This window comes from Leucoraja erinacea, chromosome 24 (genome assembly GCF_028641065.1).
Source record: "Leucoraja erinacea ecotype New England chromosome 24, Leri_hhj_1, whole genome shotgun sequence".
In the NCBI taxonomy this organism is placed as follows: Eukaryota; Metazoa; Chordata; class Chondrichthyes; order Rajiformes; family Rajidae; genus Leucoraja; species Leucoraja erinaceus.
In genome coordinates this window covers 27,528,865-27,548,715 of record NC_073400.1, presented here as the reverse complement: position 1 = coordinate 27,548,715, position 19,851 = coordinate 27,528,865, and the positions used below count along the sequence as shown (strand labels likewise).

The 19,851-nt window shown below is 46.3% G+C and overlaps 1 protein-coding gene across 9 annotated transcripts in view; it reads left to right on the top strand.

Moving 5' to 3' along the window:
- The window catches only part of nfasca (neurofascin homolog (chicken) a), a 170,863-nt gene extending 159,709 nt beyond the window's left edge, over nt 1-11,154 (top strand). For all 9 annotated transcript variants that reach the window (XM_055654885.1, XM_055654886.1, XM_055654887.1 and 6 more), the window contains one exon: nt 3,644-11,154. In XM_055654885.1, coding sequence (XP_055510860.1) covers nt 3,644-3,887 — 244 coding nt within the window. In that variant the 3' untranslated portion in view covers nt 3,888-11,154. The remainder of the gene's footprint in view (nt 1-3,643) is intronic.
- Nucleotides 11,155-19,851: the final 8,697 nt, after the last annotated feature.

Below are 19,851 nucleotides of genomic sequence, written 5' to 3'. Positions count from 1 at the left end.
ATGAGACATCTTTAATCGACCCTAAAGATGATTTTTAGTTACTAATCTTATTTCCCGCTCAATTTCCCCCATATTTTCCTTCTTGAACATTCAACCTCCATGAAATTAGAATAAAATTGGGATTATATTCATTGGGATTATATTAAAAAATGGGGGGAAAAATTCATAAGTGATGGAGCAGAATTAGGCCATTCGGCCTATCAATTCTACTCCGCCATTCTGTCACGGCTGATCCATCTGTTCCTCCCAACCCCATTCTCCTGCTTTCTCCCCATAACCCCTGACACCCATACTAATCAAGAATCTATCTATCTCTGCCTTAAAAATATCCATTGACTTGGCCTCCACAGCCTTCTGCGGCTTAAATCTTCCAATTAATGCAATTGAAACAATTGTTTTGACGAACTACTTTCAAAATGGGCTTAAACTCTTTACACTGGTAAATTTTCCATTAATATGCAATTAATATTGGGAATAACTTAATGGCTCTCCACCTATTTGAATTTAAGAGGATCTTTTGCCGTGAGCAAGGATTAGTTAGATTTTTTTTTACAAACTCTGAGATACTCTTCAGATCTAAGGTGGTGGTGATGGGGTGGGGTAGTGCATTTGTGGAATTCATTGCCACAGAAGGCTGTGGAGGCCAAGTCCACAGATATTTTTAAGGAAGAAATAGACAGGTCCCTGATTAGTACAGGCGTCAGGAGTTACGGGTAGAAGGCAGGAGAATAGGGCTAGGAGGGAGAGATAGATCAGCCATGATTGAATGGCGGAGTAGACTTGAAGGGGCCGAATGGCCCAATTCTGCCCCCTATCATTTCTGAACATGACTTTAAATGGGGAAAATATATCCATGGGTTTAAATATCAAAGTTCTAACCAATCTTTCTGTTCTGCCTGTCTTCTCCTTGTCTCCACCGCTGTTCTGTTTCGCTTTCATTCCACGAATGGCAAATGCAGGTCTTTGGAAAGGTAAGGAAACATGCTTTGTCCCTGAAGTGCTTTTGAGATTGTTGATGTCAGATTGGGAATCGTATCTAGCCTGCAAATGATCAGCCTCACAAAGTGCCGTGGTCAATTTATTGCAGTATTGGGGCTGCAATTTGGATCAAAGTAAACATCCAAGCTTTGATCTGCCAGGAAAGGCCACGTTCCTTTTCTTCCGCTTGTTAGCCGAGGGGAAGCTGAAATAGATAGTAGTTCAGGATTGCCCTGGAGTTTAGTTGAGTATATTCAAGAAGGAACTGCAGATGCTGGAAAATCGACGGTAGACAAAAATGCTGGAGAAACTCAGCGGGTGCGGCAGCATCTATGGAGCGAAGGAAATAGGCAACGTTTCGGGACGAAACGTTGCCTATTTCCTTCGTTCCATAGATGCTGCTGCACCCGCTGAGTTTCTCCAGCATTTTTGTCCACCTATAGTTTAGTATAGTTTCGTTTAGTTTAATTCAGAGATGCAAAACGGAAACAGGCCCTTCGGCCCACCGAGTCCGCACCGACCAGCGATCCCCGCACACTAACACTATCCCACACACGCCAGGGACAATGTTACATTTATACCAAGCCAATGAACCTACAAAACCTGCACGCCTTTGGGAGGAAACTGGAGTAAGCCCACGCAGGTCATGTACAAGCTCCGTACGGACTGCATCCGTAGTCAGAATCGGGTGCTGTCTGTACGGAGTTTGCACGTTCTCCCTGTGACCACGTGGGTTTTCTCCGAGTGCCCCGGTTTCCTCCTACACTCCAAAGACGTGCAGGTTTGTAGGTTAATTGGCTTCTGTAAATTGTCCCCAGCGTGTCGGGATGGGACTAGTGGACGAGCCAGGGTGGGCTGAGGGACCTGCTTCCACGCTGTAGCTCTAAGCTAAGCTAAAGCTGTAACGTTTCAGGGGATATTGAAGAAAATATGTTCATGCTGGGAACACTTACGATCCAGAACTCAGTGATTGTATGATGGGTGGAAACAGAATCCTTCATAAAGCATCGGCACAGAGAGAGAGGGAGAGAGTAAGTTACAGGAGCAACAGGGCAAAAATAAAGAATTATTCTAGTCTTCTTCTTGGTTTCTTGGCTGAGATCTCCCAAATATTCCAAATGGAATTTAAACTGGAGGTGGTGGAGGGAGGACTTAAGCCAGACACCATAGAAACAGTCCCGACAGCCTGACTTGCCCACACCAACCAACATGTCCCATCGACACCAGTCCCACCTGCCTGCATTGGCCCATATCTCTCTAAACCTGTCCTATCCATGTACCTATCTAAACGTTGAGATAGCACCAGCCTCAACTACCTCCTCCGGCAGCCCGTTCCATACACCCACTGCCCTTTGTGTAAAAATGTCCTATAAAATCTTTGCCCCTCACTTTAGAAACATAGAAACATAGGTGCAGGAGTAGGCCATTCAGCCCTTTGAGCCTGCACCGCCATTCAATATGATCATGGCTGATAATCCAACTCAGTATCCTGTACCTGCCTTCTCTCCATACCCCCTGATCCCTTTGGCCACAAGGGCCACATCTAACTCCCTCTTAAATATAGCCAATAAACTGGCCTCAAGTACCTTCTGTGGCAGAGAATTCCAGAGATTCACCACTCTCTGTGTGAAAAATGTTTTTCTCATCTTGGTCCTAAAAGATTTCCCCTTTATCCTTAAACTGTAACCCCTTGTTCTGGACTTCCCCAACATCAGGAACAATCTTAACATAGAAACATAGAAATTAGGTGCAGGAGTAGGCCATTCGGCCCTTCGAGCCTGCACTGCCATTCAATATGATCATGGCTGATCATCCAACTCAGTATCCCATACCTGCCTTCTCTCCATACCCCCTGATCCCCTTAGCCACAAGAGCCACATCTAACTCCCTCTTAAACATAGCCAATGAACTGGCCTCAACTACCCTCTGTGGCAGAGAGTTCCAGAGATTCACCACTCTCTGTGTGAAAAAAGTTCTTCTCATCTCGGTTTTAAAGGATTTCCCCCTTATCCTTAAGCTGTGACCCCTTGTTCTGGACTTCCCCAACATCAGGAACAATCTTCTTGCATCTAGCCTGTCCAACCCCTTAAGAATTTTGTATGTTTCTATAAGATCCCCCCTCAATCTTCTAAATTCTAGCGAGTACACGCCGAGTCTATCCAATCCTTTAAACCAACGTCTTCTGGTTCTCGATTCCCCTACTCTGGGCAAGAGACTCTGTGCGTTTACCCGATCTCTCATGATTTTCTACACCTCCAAAAAAATATCCCATCGTCCACCTGCGCTCCAAGGAGTAGAGTCCCAGCCTGCTCAAACATTACCCGATCTATTCCTCTCATGATTTTGTACACCTGAATAAGATCAACCCTTTATCCATGAAGCTTCAAGGAATAGAGTCCAAGCCTGCTCAACCTCTCCCTGTAGCTCAGGCCCACCTGTGGCTGATGTGATTGTTGTATTGGGAGATGGCATAGACAGAGTGGGATGAATGGTGTGCCTTTGTGCCGTGAAGGGCCCATGCGTTCAGGGAGGGACGAGCAGTTTGGCTCAGTTTCCTTCGTTGTCACGTGCGCCGAGATACCGCGAACAACCGTTTGCACGTTGGTTTTAATTATCGTTGACGTTGGCTCTGCCTCCACGCCAACCCTTTGGTTAACTCTTCCAGCGACAACGAGGACAGCAAGAAGCCGCAGGGCAGCCAGTCCTCGGTGGACGGGACGGTGAAGCAGGAGGAGAGCGACGACAGCATCGTCATCTACGGCGACGGCGACGATAACTCGCGCTTCGGCGAGGACGGCTCGTTCATCGGCCAGTACACCGTGAAAAAGGACAAAGAGGAGACGGAGGGCAATGACAGCTCAGAGGCCACGTCCCCGGTCAACCCCGCCTACGCCCTGGCGCGCATGTGAGAACGGAGACCGAGAGAGAGAGAGAGAGAGAGAGAGAGAGAGAGAGAGAGAGAGAGATGAGGGCGGAGCAAATGGACACCGTTGCTACCAAGGCAGTAAATGCATTTGATTTAACTACCCACGGTTGCACACATGGAACAAACACAAAATTGGAAAGGCCAGACAGCGAAAGCGGCCAGAGACACGAGACACCACGTGAAAGACACGAGAGAATGAAGGAGATGCATTTATGGACAAGATTGGGCTTTGGAAAAACGTAACCACATTTAATTGCTCAATAATCACACCCTCACGAGTATGATATACCACTTTTTCCCCCACCCCTCCACTTTAGATTGCAAGTAACACCAATTTGGGGCGATTTGTAACACTCTGTGTAGATGTTGCCAGCTAGCACCTAGCCAATCAATGTCCAATTGTAAGCTATGGCCTTTTATTCCATACACCACCAGGCCACTGCTCCACATCCTTTTATAAGGATTGTTATCCTTATGCTGTTTCTGACAGTGAACCTATGCTGGGATATTGCAACTGAAGATGACGCAAGGAGTCAAGTCTCTCTGTTCACTGAATCCCCCACCTCCGGCCGCCATCTCTTGTTATAGATTAGATGCTTCTTCAAAAAAAAAAACAAAGGTTTCAGCCGAGAGAAATTTGAGCCAATTTGGAGCGATTTTTAATAAGAGCAGCTCAAGTTCCCAGGTCACCGGCTCGCATAGAACTGCTTAAGTATGGTACACCCCAATAGATTATTCCTTACAGGCATAATTTATCAGGTCGAGCTTTAGGGAGGACAATTAATGAAGGAAATGTATTTTTTAGTCCTTGCTATTGTTGACGGGGCATTGTTGATCAGCCCAGAGCTACCTTCCCCACAATCAGTAAAGCAGAACATTTGTACCTTCTCCCCGTGACTGTGTGGGTTTTCTCCTCGGTCTGAAGAAGGAAACGTCACCCATTCCTCCTCTCCAGAGATGCTGCCCATCCCGCTGAGTTACTCCAGCAATTTTGTGTCTTTCTATCCGGGCGCTCCGCTTTCCTCCCGCACTCCAAAGACGTACGGGTTTGTAGTTTAATTGGCTTCGGTAAAATTGTCCCCAGTGTGTGTAGGATAGTGCCAGTGTAACGGGGATCGCTGGGCGGCGTTGGACCCGGTGGGCCGAAGGGCCTGTTTCCGGGGCTGTATCTCTGAACTAAACTAAACTTAAAACGAAAACATTTGGGTCTCGCCCAAGAATGGCATTTGTTGAATTTGTTTCCCTCAGCTGGTGAAAGCGAGGTTCATCGATCTTCCACAGATAATTTTGCAGCGTGCGCTTTGAGATTAGCGTGACCCATCAGATGAGCAGACTTCCCCTTAAAGAGATATCATTGATTTTTGAACCACTTAACAGCAGGCTTTGTGTAAAACTTCAGACATTCTTAGTCATTGGCAATTGTTTTCAAAATAGCAAAATCCCTGGCCCCTAACTATAATTTTCAACCACTATGGGGACTCGTCTCCTTCCTTAAGCCATTTTAGTTGTTGCCCTCAGACTGGCACGGTGGCGCAGCGGTAGAGTTGCTGCCCTACAGCGCCAGAGACCCAGGTTCGATCCCGACTACGGGTGCTGTCCATACGGAGTTTGTACATGCTTCTTATGTGGGTTTTCTCTGGGTGCTCCGGTTTCCTCCCACGCTCTAAAGATTCAGGTTTGTAGGTTAATTGGCTGGTATAATTGTAAATTGTCTCTAGTGTGTGTGTGGGATAGTGCAGGTGCACGTGGATCATTGGTCAGCACGGACTTGGTGGGCCGAAGGGCCTGGTTCCGTGCTGTATTTCTATACTAAACCAAACCCCACATCCTCGTGTTAACAATCCTTAATACTTCCTCCACTCAGCTACATTTTCGCAAGTTAATAACACCTCTCCTCCTGCAGCAACTCATGTCCTCCATTGATTTTTATTTTGCCCATCTTAGTTACGGCTGTTTTAGGAAGGAACTGCAGATGCTGGTTTACACCGAAGATAGGTACAAAATGCTGGAGTAACTCAGCGGGACAGGCAGCATCTCTGGAGGGAAGGAATGGGCGACGTTTCGGGCCGAGGCCCTACTTCAGACCGAGAGTCAGGGGAGAGGGAGACACAGAGATAAGGAATGTAAGGTGTGAAAACGAGACATCAAAGGGGACGAGGCTCAAGGAAAATGCAGAATAGATCATTGTTGGCCAGGGGAAGGTGACAGAGGAGGCACACAAAGATACCAATGTAATCAAGGGGACAATCGGACAACTAAGATGGGGGAGGGATGGAGAGAGAGGGAATGCAAGGGTTACTTGAAGTTGGAGAAGCTGATATCCATACCGCTGAGTCAACAAGAAGAGTTTAGGTGACTATTTAATGAAGGCACATCTGACATCCCCAAACTTATGAAGCAATAAAAATAGCAAGACTCGTACTGTACCTTAATCTTCATACTGCGACCTTGCTCTGAACCTGGCTTAACACGGCACATCTATGGGATTTATTACTTGATTGCCAAGATGAATCAAGCATTTGGCAGTCAGGATTAGATTTCTTTAGCACAGAAGCGACAATTTATGGAGTCGTGGAGGGTTTTTATACTGAACTTTACAGCTGATGTTAGCATCAGCTAAAATTAGAAACTTCCTACCAAGTTCCCAATGCTGAGGTGTCATTTTCACAGACGCGAATTCCAGTTCCAATCTGTTCACCTTAGTTCATGTCTGAAGAAGGGTCTCGACTTGAAACATCACCTGTGCCTTCTCCCCAGAGATGTTGCCTGACCCGTTGAGTTACTCCAGCATTTTGTGTCTATGTTCATGTGAGCAACTCCCTGTCCGCGACACTCACAGATACAAACTCCCAGGACCCGCCTGTTGAAGTCGGACCCTCTGGTTCTGCCCCGTTTTGCTTCATTATTTGAGAAAAATAATTAAAACATTATTCATTTCAGGACGGTCACGGTGGCGCAGCGGTAGAGTTGCTGCCTTACAGCGAACGCAGCGCCGGAGACCCGGGTTCGATCCCGACTACGGGCGCTGTCTGTACGGAGTCTGAACTTTCTCCCCGTGACCTGAGTGGGTTTTGACCGAGATAGAAACATAGAAAATAGGTGCAGGAGTAGAGGCCATTCGAACCTTCGAGCCTGCACCGCCATTCAATTTGATCATGGCTGATCATCCAACTCAGCATCCTGTACCTGCCTTCTCTCCATACCCCCTGATCCCTTTAGCCACATTTGGTTTCCTCCCAGACTCCAAAGACGTACAGGTTTGTAGGTTAATTGGCTTGATGTAAATGTTAATATTGTCCCGAGTGGGTGTTGGATAGTGTAAGTGTGCGGGGATCGCTGGTCGGCGTGGACACGGTGGGCCGAAGGGCCTGTTTCCACGCTGTATCCCTAAACTAAACGAAATTAAAGCTCTACGCCTTCTTTGGTTGCGGCTGGAGTAGCTGGAGTAGGATGGCCAAGGGAAAGATGACGGGGTTGGACAGAGAACCAAAGAGTTTGAGCCATTGGATCGTGCAAGGCCTGGATAGAGTGGATGTGGAGAGGATATTACCACTAGTGGAGCGTCTAGGACCACAATAAGTAGACGTACCTTTAGAAAGGAGATGAGGAGGAATTCCTTTAGTCAAAGGGTAGTGAATCAGTGGAAATCGCTGCCACAGACGGCTATGGAGGCCACGTCTTTGGGTATTTTTAATATTTGGTGACCAAAATGTCAGGCCCTATTTTTGCTGCTCTGATTTTTTTCATGCATATTTTGGAAGGAGGACAAAGCTTTTTGATAAGAAATTCATCCTCTCCTCCTGAGTCGTGTACTCATAGATAAATAGACCCTTCAGCCCAAGTCTTCTCTGCTGACCAAGATACCACATCTATGCTAGTCCCATTTGCTTGCATTTGGGCCATATGCATCTACACCTATCCTAACCATGTACCTGTCCAAGTGTCTTTCCAATGTTGTTGTTGCATCTAACTCCTCTGGCAGCTCATTCCCTCTGAGTGAAGAGGTTGCCCCCCTCACGTTCCTATTAAACCTTGGCCCTCTCACCTGAAACCTATGACTACTGGTTCTAGATTACCCCAAACCTGGGTAAGACTCTGTGCATTCACTCTATCCATTCCCCAGTCCAAAGAAAGGTTCCTGACCTGATAAGTCGCCTATCCATATTCATCAGCGATACTACCTGACCTGCTGAGTTACTCCAGCATTTTGTGTCTTTCATTGGGAAACCAGCATCTGCAGTTCCTTGTTTCTAGCTGTTCTCCAGAGATGCTGCCTGACCCACTTAGTTGCTCCAGCACTTTTTGCCCCTTTTATGTACACCAGCGTCCGTGTTTCTACCAGGTATATCTCAGATGTTCACTCACCAAGTCAACGGTGGTGTAGCGGTAGAGATGCTGCCTTACAGCACTTACAGCGCCAGAGACCCGGGTTCGATCCTGACTACAGGTGCTGTCTGTACGGAGTTTGTACCTTCTCTCCGTGACCACGTGGGTTTCCTTCCACAATCCAAAGACGTACAGGTCTGTGGGTTAACTGGCCTGGTATAAATGTAAAATTGATGCTAGTGCGTGTAGGATAGTGTTAATGTGTGGGGATCGCTGGTCGGTGCGGACTCAGTGGGCCGAAGGGCCTGTTTCCGCGCTGTTTCTCTAAACTAAACTAGGTTTTTGCGGTGGACTTTCACACTGTTCAATGCGTGGAGATAAGGGAGGTGGGCAGATAGAAAATGGATCATGATAGTCAGTAGGTAAGCAAGCTGAGATGAGGAACTTACTCTGCGTGAAGTGATGCCTAACAATCTTTGTTCCTACTCCATATGTTTCATTTGATACATATTTCTGTAAATAAGTGTAAATAATCACATTTCCATTTGGTGCCAAATTTTGTGTTGAGGAATCTCAGGATGTTGTTCCAAAAGACATCATGTCAGTGCAAACCATTGTTGCTTTGTAAAGCCTAACCATTTAAGTTAAAAATGAAATAAAAATGTCCATGGCGTTAACAGATTTCAGGGAGTGCGCCCGTCAGTCTGAAGAAGGGCGGTCACGGTGGCACAGCGGTAGAGTTGCTGCCTTTCAGCGCTTGCGGCGCCAGAGACCCGGGTTCGAGCCTGACTACGGGCGCTGTCTGTGCGGAGTTTGTACGTTCTCCCCGTGACCTGCGTGGGTTTTCTCCGTGAACTTCGGTTTCCTCCCACACTCAAAACACCTGCAGTTTTGGTATGAATGTAAATTGTCTCTAGTGTGTGTAGGATAGTGTTGGTGTGCGGGGATCGCTGGTCGGTCCGGACTCGGTGGGCCGAAGGGCCTGTTCCCTCGCATTATCTCTCAACTAAACTAGACTAAACTAAAGAGTCCAGACCAGAAACATTGTTGATCCACAGATACTGCCTGACCTGCCTAGTTCCTCGAGCCTTTCTTTAGGAGTCTTGTTTGGTGAATGAATCAGCATTTGGGGTATTGTGAGCAGTTTTAGGCCCCATATCTGAGGAGGGATATGCTGGAGTAAGAGAGGGCCCAGAGGAGGTTCACAAGAATGATCCCGAAAATGGTTGGGATAACATGTTGAGAGTTTGACGGCACTGGGCCTGTACTTGCTGGAGCTTAGAAGGATGAGGAGGGGACCTCGTTAAAAGTGAACAGTGAAAGGCCTGGACAGAGTGGAAGTGGACAGGATGTTTCTACCAGTGGGAGAATCTAGGACCAGGGGGCATAGCCCCATAATTAAAGGACATGAGGTCCTTTAGCAAGGAGATGAGGAGGAATTTCTTTAGTGAGAGGGTGGTGAATCTGTGGAATTCATTGCCACAGAAGCCCAAATCAATGGATATTTTTAAGGCGGAGATTGATGGACAGGTGGAGACAGGTGTCAGGGGTTATGGGGAGAAGGATGGGGTTGAGAGGGAAAGTGAGAACAGCCATGATTGAATGGCAGAGTAGACTTGATGGGCCGAATGACCTATTTCTGCTCCTATCACTTACGAACGTATGAATTGTGTTCGCCCAGAGCTCTAAACCACAATGGTAGAACGTTGCCACAGGGGAGGGATTTGAAGAATGGTAAATGGGGCCATTCCCATTGCATTAGAGGGTCCCTATAGACCATTGCTGACATGAGTGAGATGCTAGTAACCTGGAGACTATCTCAGGAACAGTTTAACTTAACAACAGAAAATCTGCATGAGGTGATGGTCCAAACCTGAAACGTCACCTCCTATCCATGTCCTCACGGAGCTGCTGCCCGATCCTCTGAGTTACTCCAGCACTTTGTGTCTTTAAGCAAGAGTAAGCGCGTCCATGCTGCGAAAATGAAATGCGAACCTTGATCCTTTCGGTGACTGTGGTGAGAACCGTCCTACTTCAGTCACCGCCAACCTGCGAGAATCCCAGGGGCTGAAGTAACTCAGCGGGTCAGACAGCATCAGTGGAGAAAAGGAATAGGCGATGTTTTCCCCATTACTGTGGCCTGTCCCGCTGAGTTACTCCCCCTCTTTGTGTCTATCTTCGGTTTAAACCACCATCTGCAGTTCCTTCCTACACGTAGTCCAAAGGATGATGGCTTTGTCCTGAGCAGGTGAACGGAGGTTCGTTAAAATGTAGTCATAAATACAGGTACTCATTCACCCTCATCCCTACAAGCGGTTTCCATTCATTCTATGGAGACAAAGATCTAGGCATACACAAACCTGGAAATGGGAATCTGGGTAGTAAAGGCCAAATGGGAGTTAGTGTTCTGCTGTCATTCAGTTTCAGATACTCATTATGTTAAAGGTCTGCACAGTGGTGGAGTTGCAACTTCACTGCGCCAGAGACCCAGATTTGGTCCTGACCATGGTCGTGGTACAGGTTCTCACTGTGTGGAGTTTGCGTGTTCTCCCCGTGACCGCGTGGGGTTTCCTCCCACCCTCCAAAGACATGCGGTTTTGTAGGTTAATTGGCTTCTGTAAATTGTCCCTAGTGTGTAGGGTGGAACTAGTGTGCTGTTGATCGCTGGTTGGCATGGACTTGGTGGGCCGAAGGGCCTGTTTCCACGCTGTGTCTCTAAACTAAAGGTCATGATTAACACTGTCAGTTTGATGAGAAAGTTGGGAAAATCTGGTTACGCGGTGAGACGTAAAAGATTCAATTCCATTCAATCAATTCAGTATTATTTGTCATATGTAGGTTAACACAGGGTCAACGTTACAATGAGATGTGTTTAACAAGACAATGGGTCATCTCAGCAATAATATTACAAGGATAATATAAAAATGGGCATTGGTAAGGTAAAAAGAGAATAATAAAATAATCAACATATTTGATGTGAAATGTGTTTATGAGTTCAGAAGTCTGACATTTAAAATACATTAAAATACATTTTGACCATCAGGTATGGGTAATATTTGGGACTATCCATGAAGAGTAGATGGGCAATTAAACCAACATCCTTAAACTGAGGGAGTTGAATGAGGAAAGGTTCTTTCCTTCGGTCCGAAAGGCCACACACACTTAACATTAAGAGAGTGAGAAGCAATATATGGACAAGCACTATCATGTCGTGAATAGTTGAAGCATTCAAGGCCTTGCCACAAGCACTACTGGCCTTATTAAAACCAAGGTAGAGAAACTCTGAAGTTGGCCTTGAATACAACCAGAGAGCAGGTGAATGAGAGGCAGTGGTTTGGGCTTGGTTCAGGAAAGGGGCAAAGCAGAAACAATGGGCCGAACGGCATTTAATTTTGCTGGGATGCATCAAATTCCAAGGGTTTCGGAGAAAGGGATCCACAATAAATTTCACAACAATCAGATGTGAGTAAACGGCGAGCAATTAATGGGCCTGTCCCACTTATGCGACTTTTTTCGGCAGACTGTCGGCACCCGTCACAGGTCGGCGAACATTTTCAGCATGTTGAAAATTCAGAAAGACGCCACGACTCTTCGGGTGACTAGGAGACCATTCACGACTGAACAGGCGACACCCTGGCGACATGTCACGGGGTGAAGCCCGTATGGTCGTGCGTAGTCGCCCAAAGAGTCGTACCTTGTTCAGGTCGCCGCTGGATTTTCAACACGTTGAACGTTTTCAGAGACCTGCTGCGACTAGTGGGTCAGGCCCGTAAGGATTTTGTCTCGATAGGGAGATATCTTTCCGAGCATTCGGTTTGGAGTTAGTTTGGTTTTGTTTATTATTGTCACGTGAACCGAGGCACAGCGAAAAACCTCTGCTTGCATGCTCTCCAGTCAGAGAAAAAGTCTATACACATGAATATGTTTAAGAAGGAACTGCAGATGCTGGAAAAATTGAAGGTAGACAAAAATGCTGGAGGAAGTCAGCGGGTGAGGCAGCATCTATGGAGCGAAGGAATAGGTGACGTTTCGGGTCGAGACCCGGAAGGGTCTCGACCCGAAACGTCGCCTATTTCCTTCGCTCCATAGATGCTGCCTCACCCGCTGACTTCCTCCAGCATTTTTGTCTACCATACACATGAACATAATCAGGCCGTCCACAATGCACAATTAAAAGGATAAAGGGTAGAACATTCAGTGCAAGACAGAGATGCTGCTGTTGAAATAAAGATTTTAATGGATAATATCTTCCTCTGGGAAGAGTTACCACACTCCAGCGCCATCTTGACATTAACCCACTTGCGATAACCAAAACCGCTGGTTCGCTAACAACTTTGGCTCCCGTGTGAATGACGAGTCCCGGACTAAGTTGCACATTTTTCTTTTCTCCCATTTATAAAGAGATTAATATATTCCCTTATATAAGATATACCTATTGCTCAAACAACTGACATTCCCACAGATTGCATCCAAGTCAATACTTGGGCCTGTAGAGTAACACGAGAAGGTTATAGAGTGTGTAGATGAGTCTAATAAACATGGTTATTTTAAACTGACTGCATGGGAGACTGAAAAAAAAAAAATACCCAAGCCATCAAGATATACTGTTTCCTCTGGGAAAACTGTAAAAAGAAAACTGTTTTTGTATAGAAACAAACTAAACATAAAATAAAAACGTATTGTTCTTCAAACAAATCTTTGCAGTGTGTCTGATTCTCTTCTTTCTTAATCGCCCTGTTATTTAGCTTTTGTATTGTATGAAGGTCGTAAGTAATAGGAGCAGAATTAGGCCATTCGGCCCATCAAGTCTACTCCGCCATTCAATCGTGGCTGATCTATCTCCCCCCTCCTAACCACATTCCTTATTACATAGAAACATAGAAATTAGGCGCAGGAGTAGGCCATTCGGCCCTTCGAGCCTGCACTGCCATTCAATATGATCATGGCTGATCATCCAACTCAGTATCCCGTACCTGCCTTCTCTCCATACCCCCTGATCCCCTTAGCCACAAGGGCCACATCTAACTCCCTCTTAAATATAGCCAATGAACTGGCCTCAACTACCCTCTGTGGCAGAGAGTTCCAGAGATTCACCACTCTCTGTGTGAAAAAAAGTTCTTCTCATCTCGGTTTTAAAGGATTTCCCCCTTATCCTTAAGCTGTGACCCCTTGTCCTGGACTTCCCTAACATCGGGAACAATCTTCCTGCATCTAGCCTGTCCAACCCCTTAAGAATTTTGTAAGTTTCTATAAGATCCCCTCTCAATCTCCTAAATTCTAGAGAGTATAAACCAAGTCTATCCAGTCTTTCTTCATAAGACAGTCCTGACACCCCAGGAATCAGTCTGGTGAACCGTCTCTGCACTCCCTCTATGGCAATAATGTCCTTCCTCAGATTTGGAGACCAAAACTGTACGCAATACTCCAGGTGTGGCCCCCTGACACCCGTACCAATCAAGAATCTATCTGTCTCTATCCTCAAAAATATCCACTGACTTGGCCTCCGCAGCCTTCCGTGGCAAATAATTCCACAGATTCACCACCCTCTGACTAAAGAAATTCCTCCTCATCCCCTTCTTAAAGGAACACCCTTTAGTTCTGAGGCTGTGACCTCTAGGCCTAGATTCTCCCACTAGTGGAAGCATCCTCTCCACATCCACTCTATCCAAGCCTTTCATTATTCAGTACGTTTCAAAGAGGTCCCCCCCCCCTCCATTCTTCTGAACTCGAGCGAGAACAGGCAAAGGGCCTTCAAACGCTCATCATAAGTTAGCCCACTCATTCCTGGGATTATTCTTGTAAACCTCCTCTGGGCCCTCTCCAGGGCCAGCACATCCATCCTCAGATATGGTGCCCAAAATTGCTCCCAATACTGCGAATGCTCCAGTTTCCTCCCACATCCTAAAGATGTGTGGGGTTGTAGGTTAATTGACTTCTGGCTTGTAGGGAATGGATGCATAAGTGGGATATCATATAACTTGTGTGTGAGAGGGTGATCGATCGTCAACATGGACTCAGTGGGCCGTCTGAAGGAGGGTCTCGACCTGAAACTTCACCGACAATATATCCATCATCTCCAGAGATGCTGCCTGTCCCACTGATGTTACTCCACCATTTTGTGTCTACGGTCTATCTTCCGAGGGGCCTGCCTATGTGCGACATTTTTTTAATCAATCATTCATTCAATCAAATAATAGAGAAAACAAAAATGTTGGAGAGTTTCCGATTTCCTTTCCCAGAAACCAAGTTCTTCATTTTCATGGACACAACATATTGTCCATTCATCCCAACCTTTGGTTTCCATGGTATTAGGGACCGAGGATGTTACATCATATCCTGTGTGGTGACTTCCTGTTCATAACTTCCCTTGAATTGGCAGCAAGGTGGGGAATAGGTAGGTGTTATGTTTTAACCTGGTTGGGTTCTACTGCATTTGTGGGACGTGGCACCTGATGGTCCTTCCCTTCTTCAAAATGCTGAGCGCTGAGAAGTTTTACTGAAAGGGCAAGAGTTTGAGGATGAGACAAAAGTAAAGATACAGTGTACTTGAGACACCGACCAAAGGCAATGCCTACAGTGGCTCCCATTGAGCAATGAATGGCTTTATGACTGAGAAAGAAACATCAATAAATAAGAAGGAAGGTGAATTAGTGTCATACAAGTAAAGAAAAGAGAAAAATGAGGCAGAAGATGAAAATGTAACAGCTTATAAATTGGTAGGAATAAGTTACATACAGATGTATATATGCACACACACACACACACACACGTATATATATATATATATATATATATGTGTATACATAACATAGCAATTTAAAAGCTGTTAAATTTTCATCTTTTCTTATATGATACTAATTCACCCTCCTTATTTATTTCTATTAGTTTCTCAGATAAACATTATATAAAACACATATATAATGTTTATATCTGAGAAAGAGGGGAAAGTATGTTACACACCCATATACATATATATATACACACACCTATATATGCACACACACCCATATATATACACACATACACACATATATATATATACAAATGTACTGACATATATATATATGTATATACAAATATATATCAGCTTTTAAATTGTTATGAATATATATGGTGGTGGCCCGTCGGTAGCGACACGCTTATGACCTTATGATGATATCAGAATTGGTCCAGAGTTGATTGGAGGAGACGATACAATAGAACTTTATTTATCCCAGGAGGGATATTGCTCTGCCAACAGTCATAAAACACAACAAGATGCATGAAACATGAAATTAAAGTGATGAGTGGAATGTCCAGGATATGCAAAGATTGGTGGGGGGGGGAGGGGGGAAGTCAGTCTACCCCACGAATTCTTTAGTGTAGTGTAGTGCAGTGTAGTGTAGTGTAGTGCAGTGTAGTGTAGTGTAATGTAGTGAGGTGTGTATAGTGTAGTGTAGTGTAGTGTAATGTAGTGTAGTGTAATGCAGTGTAGTGTAGTGTGTAGTGTAATGCAGTGCAGTGTACTTAGGGTCGCCAACTTTCTCACTCCCAAATAAGGGACAAAAGGTCAAAATAAGGGACAAAATCCCAACAGCAATTCGTTGACGGACTGGGCCGTGGCTGGGTGAATGATGAGTTGGCCGGGGCACTGGACTACACACAAAGCCCAGCCGGCGGGTCAGCTGAGGAGTTTTGGCCCGGGCCGCACGACGTCGCTCGCAGAGTCTGCCACCATATCCAACTCATGAACCGATGATCGGCCACGAGAAGGAGGGGTGGTGGTGTCGGCGGTAAGCGAAGGTCCGAATGTCGGACAGCTGGCCATGCTGCCGAATGACCGACGGGGCCACGGGCGAGGCGCTGCTGGTGCTGCTGCTGCACTCCATGGGCTGCACCACATCGGGACGGGTGAAGCGGGACCGGACGCGGCGCTCCGACCCGACAGTCCACTCGACCCGCGTAGTAGCGGTCAAATACGGGACAAGGGTGGTGCCGTACGGGACAAACTAATTTAGCTTAATATACAGGAGATCCCGGCTAATACCCTGAGCGTAGTTTAGCATAGTTTACTTTAGTGTAGTGTTACGTGCTATAGTTTTGTATAGTGTGTAGAGTAGTCTAGTGTAGTGTAACATCATTTAGCTCAGCACAGCTTAGTTTAGTTCAGAGATACAGCACAGAAACAGGCCCTTCAGCCCACCGAGTCCGTGCCGGCCAGCGATCACCCCGTACACTAGCATGATCCTACACACTATGGACAATTTACAATTTTTATCGAAGATAAATTAACCCATAACCTATGTGCGCCTTTGGAGTGCGGGAGGAAACCGGAGTGCCCGGAAAAAAACACATGTAGGTCACGGGGAGATGGTAGTCTGTAGTCTGGATCAAAGCCGGGTCTGTGTGACTGTGTCAGCAACTCCACCACTGTGCCACTGTGCTCAATTGCCCACAAGATGTCAGTGATAGCAAAGCTGGAGTTGCTGCTGCTTGCGGGCATGCGTGTGTGTGTCAATGTGATTGCAAGGCGATGCATCACTAGATGGAGCCACAAAGCAACATTGTACAGTGCTCAACCATCATCAGGATCAATGTGCATCTTTTTCCTTAATAAGAATAATTGGGCGTCACGGTGGCGCAGCGGTAGAGTTGCTGCCTTACAGTAGCCAGAGACCCGGGCTCGATCCTGAACCCTGTACCTTCTCCCCGTGACCTGGTGTGGGTTTTCTCCAGGTGCTCCGTTTCCTCCCCACTCCAAAGACGTAAAGGTTTGTGGGTTAATTGGTTTGGCTACAAATCCCCAGTGTGTGTAGGATAGTGTTCGTGTGCGGGGATCGCTGGTTGGTGCGGACTCGGTGGGCCGAAGAGCCTGTTCCCATGCTGTGTCTCTAAACCAAACTAAACTAAAATAAGAAACAAGATCTTAGTGTCTCAAAGCTCCTGAGTTTTATACTGAGAGCCTCAATGGCTGAATGTGAGACAAATGGCTATCACATTAGTTCACCAACAAGGAAGATATACATGCAATTGGATAGATGACTGATTAGGGACAAGGTTTATATGCACTTGTATAGACAGGGGTGACTAGGGATAGTCTGCGTGGTTTGGTAGATTTGTGAGAATTTCCCATTTCTAACATCCTCTACATATAAAAGATTTTCCTAATGTCACTCTTGACAGAGCTAATTCCAAATTATAGACACGTCCTCATCCTAAGTTTCCAAAAACTGTAGGAATAGCCTCTCCAGCTCCCCTCTTGAGACCTCAATAGGTTAAAGTGCACTTTAACCTCCTAAACTTTAGTGTGTAAGAAGGAACTGCAGCTGCTGGTTTAGACCGAAGATAGGCACAAAAAGCTGGAGTAACTCAGCGGGCCAGGCAGCACCTCTGGAGAGAAGGAATGGGTGACGTTTCGGGTCGAGACCCTTGTTCGACCCAAAACACCATTCATTCCTTCACTCCAGGGATGCTGGCTGTCCCACTAAGTTACTCCAGCTTTTTGAGGCTCTCTCCTAAACTCTAGGCTGTTTCACTCAAATATATTTATTCCTTTCAATTTAAACATTGTTCCTTGCATTTAATCAATCCTATAATGAATGACCCACTGTCTGATAACCTCTCAATAGGTTCGTTTTTATGTGGTGCATATATTTTGTCCTTAATTAGTTTAGTTTAGTTTAGTTTTTAGTTTAGTTTGAGAGATACAGCATGACAGTTCTATTCCACACACTGGGGACAATTTGCAGAGGCCAATTAACCCCCAAACGTGCACTTCTTTGGAGTGTGGGAAGAAACCGGAGCATCCGGAGAAAACCCACGCAGGTCACAGGGAGAACATACAATCTCCGTACAGACAGCACCCATGGTCAGAATCGAACCCGGGTCTCTGGCGCTGTAAGGCAACAACTCTACCACTGCACCGCCCGACGGCCTTCACAAAGGTTATTCCTCCTGTTCTACCTTCATCTTGATGGACAATCCGTGCTGAAGAGCCTGTTTCCGTGCTGTGAATCTAGAATTTCTGAATTGAAGCCTAGACTAGTTTTCCCAGTAGCATGTGGGTGACTATCATCAGGTCACAGTGAACTTCGTGTGAGCCTCTCGAACCAATTAAAACTGGTTTTACTCAAGAACAATATGCCAGGTAGTGAGTGGTTGGCGGCATGTATTGAATCAGGTGAGGAACACAAACAAGGTGGTGCAGCGGTAGAGTTGCTGCCTTACAGAGCGCCAGGGACCTGGCTTCAATGCTGACTGCAGGTGCTGTCTGTACGGAGTTTGTACGTTCTCCCCGTAACCCCGTGGGTTTTCTCCGGGTGCTCCGGTTTCCTCCCACACTCCAAAGACGTACGGGTTTGCAGGGAGACAAAAATGCTGGAGGAACTCAGCGGGTGAGGCAGCATCTATGGAGAGAAGAAATAGGCGACGTTTCGGGTCGAGACCCTTCTTCAGATAATTGGTTTGCAGTATTATTGGCTTTGGTTATTCCTTCTCTCCAGCATCTCTGGAAAGAAGGAATGGGTGACGTGAGATTGTAAATTGGGTCTAGTGTGTAGGATAGTGCTAGTGTACAGGGTGATCGCTGGCCGGCACGGACACGGTGGGCCGAAGGGCCTGTTTCCCTGCTGTGCCTCTAAACTAAACTGGACTAAAAATCAAATTGGCAGTGCACAATGGTTAAAAGCTATGCATAAGGATTATATATGGAAAGGCCTGCTGTGTGAAATCCCACCAGGGAACCCTCCTGGTATCAAGTGCACTTTATAGAATGATAATGTGAATAGAGGGAAATGGTCAGGAGCAATTGATTTATCCTGAGGTTTATTCCATTAGTAATATACGGACAGGGGCTGAATCCATAATGACTTTTAAAAGGGGTCTGAAAAGTTAAAACGCTGTGGGTTTAGGGAGTTTCAGTTGGGGGGGGGGGGGGGGGGGGGGGGGTTGGGGGGGGAAATGCACAAGTGAACGAACGTGGTTAAGTGGAAGGGGTGATGGCACATGTCCAACAGGCTCTGACAGGGCAGTAATACTCTCTGATTCTATTAATCAGGAGTCTTCACAAGCGGAGGCTTTTAAGCTTATTTGGAAAGACACAATGATGATAGCGTCCTTGGCTTTTGCAGGCGCTTGATTGGGATCAGAGGGGGTGAGGATGTGAGTGTGTGGCGTGAATGTATTATTCATTAATGAACGATGAGGTATGCAGCAGTTTCCGCCACGAGGAATCGCACTGAAACTCTTTCCCGTCAAGGACAGCTTGATTATTTATGACTCGCGCGTACTGGATATTCCCCCCACACAGCCGGTCGTTTGGCTTTGAGTTTAGACGTCAGACTTCACGGACACAGCACAGAAACAGGCGCTTCGGTCCACCGGGTCCGCGCTGACCAGTGGGGTACCGCAAGGCTCGGTGCTGGGACCGCAGCTGTTTACAATCTACATCAATGATTTGGATGAAGGGATTCAAAGTAACATTAGAAAATTTGCAGATGACACAAAGCTGGGTGGCAGTGTGAACTGTGAGGAGGATGCTATGAGAATGCAGGGTGACCTGGACAGGTTGGGGGTAGTGGGCAGATGCATGGCAGATGACGTTTAATGTGGATAAATGTGAGGTTATCCACTTTGGTATAAAA